The 16,762-nt window shown below is 45.5% G+C and overlaps 3 protein-coding genes across 7 annotated transcripts in view; 2 read left to right on the top strand and 1 right to left on the bottom strand.

Annotated features, from left to right (window-relative positions):
• vcla (vinculin a) overlaps positions 1-4,584 on the top strand; it is a 51,143-nt gene extending 46,559 nt beyond the window's left edge. For 2 of the 4 annotated variants that reach the window (XM_031578637.2, XM_031578636.2), the window contains 4 exons: positions 55-246; positions 1,329-1,532; positions 1,843-1,947; positions 2,134-4,584. In XM_031578637.2, coding sequence (XP_031434497.1) covers positions 55-246; positions 1,329-1,532; positions 1,843-1,947; positions 2,134-2,280 — 648 coding nt within the window. In that variant the 3' untranslated portion in view covers positions 2,281-4,584. The remainder of the gene's footprint in view (positions 1-54; positions 247-1,328; positions 1,533-1,842; positions 1,948-2,133) is intronic. The other 2 variants (XM_031578639.2, XM_031578638.2) reach the window with 1 other exon arrangement.
• A 261-nt stretch (positions 4,585-4,845) lies between these two features.
• Positions 4,846-15,377, bottom strand: ap3m1 (adaptor related protein complex 3 subunit mu 1). Its single transcript, XM_012840267.3, has 9 exons — positions 15,155-15,377; positions 14,213-14,493; positions 13,796-13,967; positions 12,766-12,903; positions 11,789-11,874; positions 10,663-10,796; positions 8,814-9,021; positions 8,074-8,218; positions 4,846-6,583 (listed from the first exon to the last, which is right to left on the bottom strand). Exons 2-9 carry the CDS (start codon positions 14,483-14,485, stop codon positions 6,483-6,485), a joined length of 1,257 nt encoding a protein of 418 aa, XP_012695721.1. The 5' UTR covers positions 14,486-14,493; positions 15,155-15,377; the 3' UTR covers positions 4,846-6,482.
• Positions 15,378-15,460: 83 nt separating this feature from the next.
• adka (adenosine kinase a) overlaps positions 15,461-16,762 on the top strand; it is an 87,504-nt gene continuing 86,202 nt past the window's right edge. Inside the window, exon 1 of one of the 2 annotated variants that reach the window (XM_031578640.2) lies at positions 15,461-15,658. In XM_031578640.2, coding sequence (XP_031434500.1) covers positions 15,489-15,658 — 170 coding nt within the window. In that variant the 5' untranslated portion in view covers positions 15,461-15,488. The remainder of the gene's footprint in view (positions 15,659-16,762) is intronic. The other variant, XM_031578641.2, reaches the window with a different exon arrangement.

The following is a 16,762-nucleotide window of genomic DNA, read 5'->3' as shown; positions in this document are numbered from 1 at the left end:
TATCCACCCCTCCTCCCCTCCCCTATCCACCTCTCCACCCCTCCCCCTGGTCAGCCGGAGGACTCAGGCGAAGGCTTTGATGGGGCAGAGGGCGAGGTTGATGTTGACGATGATGACGAGTTCACAGACAACGAGGACGATTTCGAGCCCGAGCTGATGCTCATACCCAACAATCAGCCAGTTAACCAGCCCATGCTGGCTGCCGCCCAGGCTTTGCACCAGGAAGCTCGCAAGTGGTCCAGTAAGGTACTTCCTGCTTCTGCCGCCCCGCGGCATTCTGGGGGCCTGGGCGGGGCCTCTGTGCGGGGACGCCGCTGCTGTTACTGTGGTGACTGCTGCATCTCATGTAGATCTGTTGGTGTTGGGGCTGGTGATGATGTTATTGGTGCTGAGGTTGCCCTTGGCGACTGTTGGAATGGCAAGTTTGACGTGCACTTTTGGTTGTTTTTTTCTTTTTTTTTTAATGAACTGATGCTGGCTTCACAAGTGTATCCTGCTCGAGTTTTAGAAATAAACATAAATGCATATATCTTTGCATATATCTGAGAGTGACACGCCCAGCAAACACAGCCCCTCCAATCAGAGGAGGTGATCACACTTCCACTGCAATCTGCTTTGCTGTCAATCACACCACTTGCCCAGCCCACCCCTGTGAAGCCAAGGATGACAGTTTCCCCATGACTTCAGGGTTTCCATGGCGATGAAGTCATGTCACCTGCCTGGTGTTGCTGTTTCTCAACCACCATTTTGTTTGTTTGTTTGTTTGGTCACAAAAATTAACCCATTAACCCTTGACTGACTGGAACCAGTTGCATCACGTGACACGTCTGTTAACATGGAAGGTCTGCATGTGTGTCCAGACATCCTGAAGATGAGGTCCAGTGAGAGAAGACTAGACTGGACTTACTGTTGCCCGGTTACTGTTGCCGGGCCCGTCTTCCTTCCGCCCCACCCCCCAGACTAACCGATAAAGAGAATAATGAGGCACCGTGTGTGTGTGTGTGTGTGTGTGTGTGTGTTTGAGATGGCCACTTTTAACTCACCTGTTCTGTGGAACACACTGAGGATGATTCGTTTGAAGACAGCAGTCTTCAGCTTTTGAGTTGGAATTGAACAAGTTTTCAGAATAGTTTGGATTAGGAGAGCACTTAAAAACGTGGAGGGGCAACACACCACTAAATCCTTTTTCCACAGTTAGAACTTTGGACAGGAACCATTGCCGCGTTGCTTAGTTTAGATGAAGCTCATCGGAAATTACAATCACCGTTACAATCACCTTTGACCTGAGGTGACCTTTGAACCCTGACTCTGGCATGACCTCTCTGCAGGGTAACGACATCATTGCGGCGGCCAAACGCATGGCGCTGCTGATGGCGGAGATGTCTCGACTGGTGCGCGGCGGCAGTGGCAACAAACGGGCGCTCATCCAGTGTGCCAAGGACATCGCCAAGGCCTCCGACGAGGTCACACGGCTTGCCAAGGAGGTCGCCAAGCAGTGCACTGACAAACGCATTCGTACCAACCTGCTGCAGGTGTGTGTCGCATACACACACACACACACACAACCAGACATCTATACACCGACAAACACTTCCGCACCAACCTGCTGCAGGCTGCAGGTGTGTGTCATGCACACACACACACACAATCACAAACACACACACACACACACACACACACACACACACACACATTAACACACACGTATGCACCAACAAGCACATTCACTTTGACCCGCTGTGAGGGAATGTCACATTATCTTACCTGTGTGTGTGTGTGTGTGTGTTTCTCTTACCTGTGTGTGTGTGTGTGTGTGTTCCTCTTACCCATCCCTATCTGCAGGTGTGTGAGCGTATCCCCACTATCAGCACTCAGCTGAAGATCCTCTCCACCGTCAAAGCCACCATGCTGGGTCGCACCAACATCAGCGAGGAGGAGTCTGAACAGGTCACACAAACACACACACACACACACACACACAATCAGTCTCCCTTCCTCACAAACACATACTCTCTCCCCCTTCATTTACATAAACACAATTTTAAATGAATGTGTGTGTCTGAGTGTATCTCTTTGTGACTGTATGTAAATGTGTGTGTGTGTGTGTGTGTGTGTGTGTGTGTGTGTGTACAGGCCACGGAGATGCTTGTGCATAACGCTCAGAACCTGATGCAGTCTGTGAAGGAGACGGTGCGCGAGGCGGAGGCAGCCTCCATCAAGATCCGCACCGACGCCGGCTTCACCCTGCGCTGGGTCCGCAAGACTCCGTGGTACCAGTGAGACCACCTTCACATGATCCCGTGACCTTTCACCCCTCTGCCGCCACCTGCACTGTGAGCGAAGGAGGGTGGCGGTGAGCTGGTCAACGCCAGGCGGTCCGGACTCGTAGACTTTATATCTCTGCGCTTGCTTCTGAGCATTGTTTTGTATTGATCGGTATTGATCAGGATTGATTGATTACTTTGACACTGCGTTTACTGATGTGGCGTGGAGTGGTATGGTATGGGCCGCTCCTCTGGGAAGTTTTGATTCTCTTCCGAAAGGTTCGCTGTCGTCCCGTTACACTGTAGAATACCATCAGAGGGTTTTTGGAATATATATTTTTGGTATGTTGCATTTCCAGAGTTTATCCAAATTCCAGGTATTTATATATTTTTTTTGCATGAAGAGTTTTTGTTCCTTTTTCTATTTTTGAAATGAAGGCGATGTGGTTTGTCCTCTTAAATGAAGTTTACTCTTAATTCAGTTTTCACAGCAGGATTTTCTTAACGAGGAAACATGTACATATTTCTATGCTCTAGAGCTGTCTCCATGCAAAGCTTTATTTTAGTCAGTTTGTTTGCTTTGCTTCAAGGCTGATAATGTGCGGTTCACTTCTGACACCGTTTTAAGCTAAGCCACTCACAAAGCATCTGCTGGCTGTGTTTACTACGTTTTAGTACTTCACATGCTTTACGAAAGATAGTTTTAGAGTTTATCGTTTTAGAGTTTATCGTTTTAGAAAGTTTTTAGAGTTAGTGTTCATTTGCAGTCTGTTCAGGCACCTCCAGGCTGTAGTTTGCCTTGCATGGTGTGCCATCCCTGGGCATGAAGGACGCCAAAGACTTAGTAAGATTCATCTTTCATGTTGTCAGTCCAGTCTATGCACCACACACACACACACACACACACGCACACACACACACACACACACACACACACACACACATACACATTCCATGTTGTCAGTCCAGTCTATACTCATTACCACAAACACACACACACACACACACACACACACACACCTACACCTACACACACACACACACACACACACACACACACACACACACACACACACACACACACACACACACACACACACACACACACACACACACACACACACACACGTTGTCCTGTTTACACTCATGACTCCTTTGGCTCTGATGAAACTCTTGGACAGGTCAGGCATGAATCTGACAGTTTACTTTGCTTGACATTTTTTACTAGCATTTAAACATTTGTGTGAGAGTGGAAATTATATATTTTTTTGCTGTGTGATTATTTAAATGTATTTTTGAAGGAAAAAAAAAGGCTGTTAGTATAATCGCAAAACAGTTGAGCTGTTTCTTCCTGTGGAATTAAACATCGATGCCATACTAGAGCCGGCCAATCAGAGCTCAGGATGCAGCTGACTCTGAAACGGAATTAGAGCGGGTCCAGGCCAGAACCGGGCCAAAATAGATCAGAACCGGAGCATTCTGCGCTCTGATTGGCCGGAACCGCTGCATTCTGCGCTCTGATTGGCCGGAGCTTCTAGGCGAATCCGGCGAGCTCTGCGGTCGGAGGTGAGGCGTGTGTGTGGTATTCACTCAGCTCAGTGCTGCTCAGGAGCCGTCTTAGTACTTGCCTGATCAGAAATCTGTGGGGATGTCAGAAACAGGACCCCCGTGGGGCCGGAGTGAGGACCAGGTCTATTGGGTGTTTGCACCTGTGCAGAATGTGTACCAGTTGTTTTAATCTCAGGGCTAACAACCAAATGAGGTTAGGATTAAAGACTGCACCCAGATTAAACCACTACGCAAGTAACCTATATTCATTGTTGAAAAAAAAAAAAAAAATTCATTTAACAATATTGCATTATAAGAGAAACTGGTTCAAATTTTGCTTGGTCGCAAGTGTTGATATCTCGCCAGCATCCTTTGTGACAAGCTGTGTGTGTGTTTATTTTTTTAATGTTAAGACTTATTTATACATGAAGGTGAAGATGAGCACAAAAACTTCTGTGATATGCAGGGCTTCTCTTTGTCTGAAAGACTCCACCGTATGGGGAGTCTACAGATCTCTCTCTCTCTCTCAGCTAACTGTTAGCCAGCTAGAGCACTGCCTTGCACCGACTTATAGCTTTTAACTGTGTCAGGATAGAATAAGAAGGTTCCTACTATGAACCAGGTCTTCAGTAGTGCCTCCTGTCATGTCTATGTGAAGAGTTCCTAAAGACCTGTGAAAAAGTGTGACTTTTGTTTCTGAATGTATACGGATGCCACGGACACCACCGTAGAATTGTTTTTCTTTTCAACCCATAAAGCTGAGTGCAGTGTCTGGGATTGTGGGAAATGAAGTTCTTTTGAAGTTTGTGTTTTTTCTTTCCAAAGCCATGAGAATGGACCAGGAGCTTATTGAGAGGGGTGATGTGGAGAGCTGAAGGGAAGAAGTAAAGTCCCTGCCTGAAACCAACAGCAGCCATGACAATTATTTCTCATTTGTGTCTCCTCTTTATGACGTCTCAGTTCTGACAAGGCTCATTGGTGATCCAAGCAGATGAGCTTCGAAAAACATACTAGAAACATGCAAGACTCAAACTCAGTATTACGTTTTTATTTAACATTTCTCAGCAATGTGAAGGCTTTTGGTTTTTAAATATGTATTTTTAACATTAGTTGTTCCCTTTACACGCACACACACACACACACACACACATTCACACATACATACACACATACATATACACACACACACACACTTATTGGTCACGCTGCAGTAAAGGGAATTGTGTCTCTGGTGTTTGTGCAAACAGGTAGCTAAGTGTTTCCATAGTTTCTATGTGCATTTCCAGGGCTGTGTAACAGTAATGATTCTACTTTCACAAACGCCATCATTCCAGGCGCTCACAAACAACATCATTCCAGACGGGCTTTCACAAACGGCATCATTCCAGACGGGCTTTCTACATGAGCAAAGAGCACCTTTTTTTACAGGAACTGGTTCAGAGGAACCCTCCATAGAAGGTTCCTTTCAGAGCAGCTGCTCAGTGATGGAGGCTGAAGATGGAGGGGTTGCCTAGCAACACCACTCCACTGATGGCTCACTAAGGGCTACTGAGGGGCAAAGTGATAAACAGCTGCATTCACAAAGATACCTGCTGGAACTGGATGGTTCCCAAGGCAACAAATGGCTAAGCACGACACAGCCCGTCTCTCTGAGACAGCAGTCTGCTGCCAGAGATTGGGGCAACACACACAAGTACGCAAACACACACACACACACACACACTCTCTCTCACCCTGGCTGTGTGCTTTGGCTCTATGGCAAAGGGCTGATTAAATGCCCAAAGCTGAGAGTCTGCTGTGCCTTAAAGCCTGCTACACCTCACCTCTGCAGGTCGTCTGGTAACACACATACACACACACACACACACACACACACACACACACACACACGTCAGTCCTTTCTCCCATTTACTTCTCACCTGTCTTGGTGGCCAACCCACCCCCTCAAACCTGTAGTCCCCCCTGCCTCTCCTGTACTTTCTATTCCTGACCAGGTATCCACACACCCTCCCCTCCCCTACCCAATCTACCCATGAGCAAGAAAAGAGAGCGCAAGTGTCTCTGGGCTTCTACTCTCCTGAAGGATGGGGCTGCCAGAAAGTAGATGGAGTGATTTCATGTCACATGCAGTATTCACCACGCACGCACAGACAGACAGACGCACGCACAGACGCACGCACAGACAGACAGACAGGCGGACACGCACGCACACACGCACACACAAACATAGACACAGACACAGACACACAATGAATACAATAGTTCTTCAGGCATTGCTTTGGATGGGACAGCAAGAAGCAATACTGATGTAAGGAATGGCACAATATTGAATAACATCCAACTAAATCTTAAAAAAAAAAAAAAAAAATCCCAAACTAAATACAAGATACATGGTGCAATCCTCATTTTTACAGTGAAGATAAATACATTTTGATAAAATGAAAAATAAGGCCTTTCCCTTTCAAACCAAATTCTAATTTTCCCCATTTTTTTTTCCTTTTTGCAAAATAATCAGGCATGGTGAGAATTCACTTGTGTTTGAGATGACGTAAACTAAATATGTATAAGGCTTAAGAACTTCCATAATTAGACATTTTGAAGATGGTGACAGAACCAAAACATCGTTTTTGGCACGGCGTATCTACATCTCCCGCTGGCTGGATTCCACCCTCATGTCCGCACCTGGAACTTGCCGGCTTTGGTGATGTACTTAACGCCTTTAAAGGGCTTGTACTTCTCCCCGTACATGTCCAACCTGCTCACTTTGACACCTGCACAGGATATATAAAACAGAGCGCTCTCAACACAGACAAGACAGAGTTAGCAGGTAGGACACCTATGCAACACAAGCTACAGCTAGGAGATAGCACACCGGTCCAAGGTATACAACAGCTAGGAGTTAGCACATCTGTCCAAGGTATACTACAGCTAGGAGCTAGCACGCCTAGTTAACACAAGCTACAGCTAAGAGTTAACACATCTGTCCAAAGTATACTACAGCTTGGAGTTAGCACACCTGTCCAAGGTATACTACAGCTAGGAGTTAGCACACCAAGTTAACACAAGCTTTAAATAGGAGTTAGCACACCTGTCCAAGGTATACTACAACTAGGAGTTAGCAGGCCTAGTTAACACAAGCTACAGCTAAGAGTTAGCACTCCTGTCCAAGGTATACTATAGCTAGGAGTTAGCACACCGAGTTAACACAAGCTACAGCTAGGAGTTAGCACGTCTAGTTAACACAAGCTACAGCTAGGTGTTAGCACGTCTAGTTAACACAAGCTACAGCTAGGAGTTAGCAGGCCTAGTTAACACAAGCTACAGCTAGGGGTTAGCACACCTGTCCAAAGTAAACTGCTGGTAGGAGTTAGCACACTTGTCCACCGTAAACTTCAAGTAGGAGTTAGCACACCTGTCCAAGGTATACTACAGGAAGGAGTTAGCACACTTGTCCAAGGTGAACTTCAAGTAGGAGTTAGCACACCTGTTCAAGGTATACTACAGGTAGAAATTGGTACACCTGCGTAACACATGCTACAGGTAAGAGTAAGCAAACTTGTATAAGATAAACTACAAGCAGGGGTTATCACACCTGAGAAAAACAAACTACAGGTAGGAGTTTGTACAGCTGTCCAAAGGTAATCTTTATCAGCGTTACAACACATCCTACAGGTAGTCGACAGCACAACTATCTAAAACAGATTAACAGACAGCATAAAAAATACCTGCAGGACTGACAACTCCAGACACATAAAAAAAACATGATTTAGTCAAAATAATCAACAGACATATGCATTCAAACAGAGCCTTGCATGGCCTACACTCTAGTGTTACCCAGGGCAACCCTCACTAGCTCTACAGAAAACAGTGGACGTAGTGTACACGTGGTAGTATACACGTGACTGTGTGTGTGTGTGATAAAACATCAAGGTCACCTACTCTAGACTCAAGGTTCACTGCTGGTTATTGGCCACAGCAGCTCACCTGACACCACCTGGTCTGTGGTTGGCTGTTATCACTCACCTAGTACCCTTATATCTGTGATTGGCTGTTGACCCTCACATCTCTCCCTCATCCTAGCCATGACAGTACACCCCTGCCCCTTGTCTCAGTTCTGATTGGCTACCCCTTCCCCCTCTCTCAGCTGTGATTAGTCATCCCCACTCCTTCTCTCAGCTGATAGGCCCCTCTGCCCCCTGTCTCAGTTCTGATTGGCGACCTCTGTCCCAGCTGTGATTGGCCAGCGCTGCCCCAGTCCAACCTGAGATGGCCAGCTGCTGGATCTTGAGGTCGATGTTGAGGCTGGGGTTCTCCTCTGGTTTGGGGGCCCCCGACTGCAGGCTCAGACTGCCCTTCAGGTTGGGCAGCTTCTGCTGGTTTAGCTTCCCAATGTCCCAGACCAGGACCTACAGCAGGGAGAGAAGAGACTACATCTCTAGAAACCTTGACTGGTTAAATGCCACAAGACACAGTATTCACTAGAGAAACATCAATGTAAGCGCCAGTGCTGTAGGAAGTCTGAGGAATAACAATGAAAAAACACCACAGGTCCAACAATATGTGTGGAACCTGGAAGCACTTTGGAGACTAAGTATGAATACAATAAATGGTATCCTTTCACAGTTAATCTCTTTTTATTGATAACAAGAACCTACTTAAGTATGATAAAACATAATGTGTTTCTATTAATGAATAACCAACCTGGCAACAGCACTATTATTCCATATGATAAGACCGGCTCAGTTTGCTTCCTGGCACCATCCTGGCGCAGGACTATGCGGCTCTAAGCAGCAGCTACCGGCATATTACATCACAAGCAGCAGCCACACAGCAGGTCAATTCAATTATATTCTATTGATATAGCATCAATAAGAATTTAAATGGTCTCTAGGTGCTTTACAGAGCCCAGAGCTTGAACCTCCAAGAGCAAGCACTAAGGTGACTGGCACAAGGCATGAATCCCTTGGAGCACCAAAGCACACTTGAGGGCCGAGTTCTCACCTTGGTGACGGCGTCGTACTTCTGCGTGCCCTGCGAGGCGGTGAGGCTGACGCTGAGCACCACTTTGGGCATGTGGATGCTGACCACCAGCCCCTCCACGGGTTTGCCCATCGTCTGCTTGGGCCCCACGGTGATGTCCAAGCGCCCCGACGACCCGCTCTCAAAGAAGCTGATGTTCTGCTTCACGTAGATGGGGATGGCCACAAGGCTGAGGGGGATAACCACAATGAGAGTTACCACACACACGCACACACACAGAGGCAAATATAAATGTGGGTACTCTCATACACAGGGAGATGGGGAGCTGCCACCAGTCTGACCAGCAAACACAAAAGAAAGAGCTCTTGTTCACTCACACACACACACACACACACACAGTCAAAGGGTAATCGTGTCGAGGGTCTTTTAGGGTAGTCACAAAAGGCAGCAGGGAGACTAAAACTCTGCGGTTTGAAATGTATTTGTCCTCCACCAGGTGCATAATCCAAGAAACTAAAAACATAAACAAAAAGACTAATTGAAACCAAAAATATTTACAAACAGCTCTATATGTACAGCCAGTAGTACAGATGTCCCAAAATGCAGACAGCTCAATAAGTAACAGCCTCTCACTTCTGAGGAAGACAGAAAAGAGCATACACTAAGCTCACCATCCAAACTCACCAAAGAAGCTCTCAGCACAAAAACCTCCCAACTACTACCAAGCTTTTTTTCATCAGGTATCTGAACTTACCCGAATTGGCCCATACCATCACAGGCCCACAGCACAGGGGTGAAATCAAAGAAATACACATTACACAAAGTTAAAATGGTACCAATAATAATTAGAAAAGTCAGGTCTTCAAAATAATGATAACAACAGTTATCACTTTCACATTATCAAGTCACATTCACCTTTGAAAACCTTACAACTTAATGAATTGATTTTGCAATGGCGAAACCATGTTCCTCGCGAACCTGCCCAAACCATAAAGTCGTCCCGGGACGGGAGCACACCTCCTAAGACAGGACAAGATCCAATGGCGGCAAGAACTAATTCAAGCTTGTTTGTTGAACAAGCATGGTATGTACACTGTCCTTCTTTTTCATATGCTATATGCACAGACAATTGAATAACAGTGATTTGAAGGAACAACATTTGTGCAATAAAACGGAGATTTTGATCGACGGTAAATTAATGAGTGTGAGTAAAATGTTTAGCGTGGTGTTAGCGATAAGTGTGCACCCCCTTGCTTCCACAAACGCCAGCCAAGATGAACCAGTTCAAAGAATTATGTAGTGGTGTACAATAAGGATTGTAGAAGTTTCCGTTTAAAAGTAAAAAAAAAATGTTTTTGTTGCGTCCACCCATTAGGACGCGGTGGGGACCCGCCTAGGAAATGTGGCAACATATTAGACAGGGTGTTTCACTCACTCAAACTGAGGTGGGACAGGAGACACACACACACACACACACACACACACACACACACACACACACACACACACACACACACACACACACACACACACACACACACACACACACACACACACACACACACACACACACACACACTCTCCACCAGTCTGACCAGCAATTGTTGTTCTCACACACAAATGCACACACACACACTGACATTCCACTAGGTAGCATTTGCTAAACAGGTAACTACTCAATTATGTGTGCTGATATGGTAAGACATGAGGCAAAAGTTCTCTCTCACACACACACACACACACACACACACACACACACACACACACACACACACACACACACACACACACACACACACACACACACACACACACACACACACACACGCCATTCCACCAGGTAGCATGTGTTGGACAGGTTGTGACTCACTTTTGTGCGCTGACGTGGTAAGACATGAGGCGGAAGTTGCCGTCAGGCGGGATGAAGGAGAGGACTCTCTCCGACTCCCAGCGCTTGAATCGCACGCACGGGTGGAAGCTCACGTCGTCAAGGAGACGGGGGTTCTACAGGGGCAAAACATTCCATCATCTCCAGGGCAACACACATGGGGCAGAGTTCTAGGCTGCTGTAACCTCAGGGTCGGAGCCTTCTCTCTCCACCTCAGTGGCAAAACTACTAGTCCACTTCACGTGCGTGCGTGCACACGTGCGCACACACACACACACACACACACACACACACACACACACACACACACACACACACACACACACACACACAGGCCTTTCTGGGTGTGGTGGGCAAGAGCACAGATGACTGAAAGCTTGTGGATCATTTGGGCATAGTCACCCAAATTCTATTTTCGTGAATTCTTTTAATATGGCTTTTCTTAATGGGGTTTTATATTATTCATTTAATTATTATTTAGTAATGTAATTATTACTAAATGAACCCCATTCTTTGAAAGCAGTTACAATGCAGTACTGCAGTGCAGTACAGAAGCAGAGTATGGAACAGCACCCGCAAATGCAAACACACGCACGCATGCACGCGCACACACACACACATTGACGTGTTAGACTGGTGTTTCACTCACTCACACCCAGGTGACAGACACACACACACACACACACACCATTTCCTGTTTGACAGAGTTGCTGCTGCCCACCTTTAAGTATCTTAGTGACTGCGCTCACTACAACTGCCAATCGACTTAGTGATTACTTCTATATCTGAATTCTCTTCCTCTTCTCTGCCAGCCCCCACCAAGGTGGCCGGCTAGCTACTCCTAGTTGGCTTCCAGTGTGTGCCATGGCTTCTTCTCCTGCTAGCTGTCTGCTCGCTAGCTCTCTGCTAACACTGGACTCACCACACACACACACACACACACACACACACACACACACACACACGAGGCTCAGTGTCTATGCTGGACTCACCACACACATGATGGCCCCACACGCACTCACACACACACACGCACTCACACACACACATACACACAAACACACACACACACAAACTATAGAAGGCTCTGTGCCAAAACTGAACTCACCATGAAGGACAGGGTGAGGTCTGGCATGCCAGTGAGTTTCACACACGCATCGATCACACCCTGGATCTCTGCACACACAGTCGCTCCTGAAACACAGAAACACTTCACACTCAAACACACTTCATCTAACTCCACACACACACCATACTGTATCACACACACACACACCATACTGTATCACACACACACACACACACACTTCACCATACTCCAGTCTGCATACACACACACACACACACACACACACACACACCTCACCATACTGTAGTCTACACACACAAACACACCTCAACATACTCTAGTCTACACACACACACACGTCACCATACTGTAGTCTACACACACAAACACACCTCAACATACTCTAGTCCACACACACACACACACACACCTCACCATACTCTAGTCTAACACACACACCTCACCATACTCTAGTATAGCGCGCACACACACACACACACACACACACCCAACAAGAGCACACACAATCTCCATCTCCCAAACAGAACACACCTCTTTAAACTCATCAAACAGAGAGGCACATTTAATTAAACAGAAAAGCCTCCAGGGCAAACACACACTCAGCTTCTGCTCAAGTGGGCCACAACAAAGACTGAAACCCTTCCCTTCTACACCTGCGTGTAATTCACTGCTCCTTCTCTTCTACACCTGCGTATAATTCACCGCTGATTTTTGGGCATGACATGCTTTGGAAACATAACAGCTTTGTTTTATCACAAACTATCATTATTTCAGACAAAATTCTCTATTCACCGGTTAATGTTCAGTATCTGGGCAAACTAATGTATAAGTAAAGCACAACATTACGTCAACCCAGGAGAACATTACGACAACAAGAAACAACAAGACAACAAGAAATAGCCAAAAAAGACCACTATAAAACACACACTGTTCAACAGCACAAAAGCTCACTATATGACACACAAAGCAGCACAGCACACCGTCTAGTCCCATACCAGACTTGTCAATGATGGCGTCGATCTCCTCGATGACGTCGAAGTAGGCCTCGTTGTTGGTGTATTTGACCCCCGCCCGCCTCCAGGGGACGGTGGAGAGCTGGCCGGTGGGGAGCGTCTCTCCCACGTTACTGCTGCCTGGAGACGGAGGGACGGAAGACAAGATGGAGGGACGAGGGAGGAAAGACAAGAAAGAGAAGGGAAAGAAAAAGAGGGAAATCACATGGTGGTAACAACAAAACACAAACTCCATTGCCTTCCTACAAGAGCTACAGAGCTGGTATGTAAATGTAATGTAATGTACGTTGCTTTGGACAAAAGCGTCTGCTAAATGACTAAATGTAAATGTAAATGTAATTTAAGGCTCTTAATAATGACAGCCGATAACACAACTGTAAGGTACCAGAATGATTTAGATTAATACAGAGCTGTTAGAATAATGACAGCCGATAACACAACTGTAAGGTTACAGACTGATTTGGATTACTACAGAGCTGTTAAAATAATGACAGTTGATAACACAACTGTAAGGTTCCAGACTCTAATTTAGATTAACACCGAGCTTCCCTGCCCTGTTTGTTGTTTATCTCTCGCTCCCCTGCTCCGAGCACACTTGATTAAAGACAGTATAATTATGAAGCTCTCGATTAGCTACATCAGATGTGTTCAGCGAATCAAGAATGCGACTGTCGAGTTCAGACGGGTAGTCGGCCCTGATCAGTGTCTCAGGTGAGGTGTGTGTGTGTGTGTTTGTGTGTGTGTGTGGCGACTGCTGCACTAGTAACCAGAGAGCACTGGCACGTCTGCTAAATGCACTCTGGGTAATGACGCCAGTGGATCAATGTTTATACACACACCAACTTTACGCAATCTGGACCACTCTTAGTCTCTGTTACTCTGCCTCTCCCTTTCTCTCTCTCACACCCACAAACACTCGGACAAGTCAATAAACCTATCCCTATTCCACATATAAATACACACACACACACACACACACACACACACACACACACACACACACACGTCAAACCTGTGATGGTGTTGACCATAGAGCGTAGGATGGTTGGTGGTTTGATGAGCTCTTTGAGGATGTTGGACTCGGTGGCCAGAGGGAAGCCATTGTCCAGCATCTCTTCCAGAAGCTCGTACACAATCACAACATTGTCCTTAATGACAGATTCTGAACATTCCCCAAAATAATCCTGCATTGACAAAAACAATTACAAACTCAGTTTAACAGAACAGTCAGCATTCACAATTTACATTCTTGTTGTAATCACACACCATCAGTTCATTGTTGCATTAAATCATTACTAATGACTAGCACATGGCATTCTTGGCATTGGGGAATCCTGAGAACGCCGGTGAGCTGAAATCTGATATTTTATTGACATGTTATAACTCAATTATTGACAGAAGCCTAATTAGGCAGGCTGTTATTGTCCACCTGCAATGTTTCTGCCACTCGATGTAGAAACTCTATGACGAAGAGCGGGGGCACTTCCGTCTGGATGACAGACACGAAAAAGATTTTGTCCCGGTAGATGTTTATTAGGTAGTGGTGTGGGGTACGGATGACTGGCGGCACATTGTCAGGATCTCCGGCCTTTTCCTGCGCCTCGAAGAAGTAATCACAGACCGATCGGCTGATGACACTCTTCCAGTGCTTCTCCAGGAAAATATCGGCAGCAGAGTTGATCAGAAATAAACTATGAATCATTGTGAGGGCTGTTGGGGGGGATACACACGTTAAATCTTTGATCGTTTTATAATTAATAAAGTCAATAGAAAAAGCTATACACTGCTAATAGCATGTATGTGTATGTAATGTGCATTGAGAAATAGGTACACAAGTCCTTATAGTATGAACAAACTCTAAATAGGCTAAGAAAACAGTACAACTAGGCTAGGTTTCAAATAGGAGGCAATGACAATTAGGCGTGAATCAGGTGCCTTGTCAAAATAACAAGAGGACCAATGGACTGTACAGCGACTAACCTATGATTGGTAGAGACTTATTCCTAAGAAGAAAAAACTTGACAGTGACAGTGTTGACATATGTTACAACTCAAATAGTGCAAGCATATTTAAAACGCTAAAGTTGCTCTCGGTATCAAAGTACATGCTGTGTCATCATACGGTTCAAATATTACCGATTCATTTGTAATATTATGATTGAGATGTGAGAAGCAAACATTCGAAACATCAAGTTTTCCCATTCTGAAAGTTGTGCTTGTTTTTAGCAAGAGCTACCGGCAGTTGTATTTATTATCATTAATTACCACCATACAGAGTCATGCAAACATTGGTAACTGCACACAGATGAAGCTATGAAAAGCCAGAATAACCCGAACAAATACATTAAAATTAAAAATGTGAAATGAATTACCTTTGCAGGACTCCGTCCGTGCGTCTATCGGCAAAAACTCCTAGGTGGCAATATGGCAGAAGAGCGAAGCGGAAGGCAAAGCAACTAGCCACGTATGTGCCTTCAAACAGTGCAGGCGATATTTACTATTAAGAACATGTTCAATCAAACTTTGGGAAACGTTGTTTCACTGTAGGTGATACGAATCCACAGAAACCGTGTCTGATGTATTCTTGACTCTTTCTTAAGATTAAGTCTCCTTTTTCGTTCAGGCAGTTCTCAGGGGCAGCTATATTTTGCCTAACGTGTTTTCTCCCTCCGTTGTCAATCTTCACAACTCTTCTCCGAGTTATCTATGCCGAAGGTGTTTAGCAAGCGTGCTTCAGCGATGGCTTCAGGAGAACCTAGAGCGAAGAGAGTCAAACTCGTGGAGAAGGAGTCCAAACCTGAGGAGAAATCCAAACCTGAGGAGAAGAAGTCAAAATCTGAGGAAAAGAAGTCCAAACATGGGGAAAAGAAACTTAGGTGAGTTTTTGCTGACCTTATTGAATCCCCGCGTAATACAGATGTCAGGTTGTGGCGGGTAGCCTAATTACACTGTAATTAGGTTGGTAAGGTATAGCCAGATCTTGACAGAGGAGGCAAGCATTCAGGCGTACAGCCTTGTCCAGTTTGTTAACGCGTTATAAAATAAATGTGTACTGTTTGATTTGTGTGTGCAACTAGCTGGCTAGGCTAACGTTACTCAATTTCTCAATGTTGAGCTTGTTTAGGTATAGGAAAATTATGTTACTGAAAATATAGCAAAGTAACTACTAAGTTAGCATGCATTGTAGTTGCAGGGACGGTCCCCATCTGAGATGGTCAGAAATAAATCTGTTGAATTAAACACTTTGGCACACCTGCAGGAAAAACTACAACGAAAGGTCAAATCGTACTCCTGCAGAAATTAGGTTGCCAAGCTTTTTGTAATGCCCGTTATGTTTGAATGGGTTATGTGCTTAGCTAACCTGACTATTTAGGGAGAGCCTGTATTTTTAGCGGCTCGGCTGTGTTACTTGATTGTCCTGAAGTATTAATGTGTAGTTATCTGGCTAATCTTGGGTTAGTTTAGTTTAATTTTGGTCACAGCGTGGCCGAGGGGTCTTTATTGCCGTGCAAAGTCCATGATCCGAACGAGAGCCGGTTAGGGCGCTAGCGTCCTACGCTCCACGTGTATTTTGTTGTGTGTGTGTGTGTGTGTGTGTGTGCGCGCGCGCGCGTGTGTGCGGGAGATGCATCATGCACCGCACTAAGATATATACTGTAATCCGGCTTCAGGGGGCTCTGCAGTACCGGGCTCTGTGCGTTCACAGACTCAAGCACACAAATATTTCATTCGTTTATGTCCTCAGTGTAGTATTTCAATGTCACCACCGTGTCATAAGACCGTAAGGGGAAGGGATATAGAGTTACGATTGTCTTGTACAACCACGCCAAAGGTGTGACGGCTCACAGCGTATTCTAGCCGTAAATACCTATGATAATTCAGGACTTTTTGAGTATCTTTATAGATGGAGGCAGATTTCACTACCCATTCTAGCAGAGACGTAATTTAGAAGGTAGGCTAGAAATAGTTACATTATGTTA

This window comes from Clupea harengus, chromosome 13 (assembly GCF_900700415.2).
Source record: "Clupea harengus chromosome 13, Ch_v2.0.2, whole genome shotgun sequence".
NCBI classification, from domain to species: Eukaryota; Metazoa; Chordata; class Actinopteri; order Clupeiformes; family Clupeidae; genus Clupea; species Clupea harengus.
This window is presented reverse-complemented; position numbering and strand designations above follow the sequence as displayed.

What these genes read in the sequence shown, in the direction of transcription:
- ap3m1 (XM_012840267.3), bottom strand. Translation starts at nt 14,485, where the DNA reads ATGATTCATAGTTTATTTCTGATCAACTCTGCTGCCGATATTTTCCTG. An exon ending in GAGTGGCAGAAACATTGCAG is followed by an intron (nt 13,968 to 14,212) that starts GTGGACAATAAC and finishes TTGTCAATGCAG; the next exon opens with GATTATTTTGGGGAATGTTC. An exon ending in TATGGTCAACACCATCACAG is followed by an intron (nt 12,904 to 13,795) that starts GTTTGACGTGTG and finishes CTCCGTCTCCAG; the next exon opens with GCAGCAGTAACGTGGGAGAG.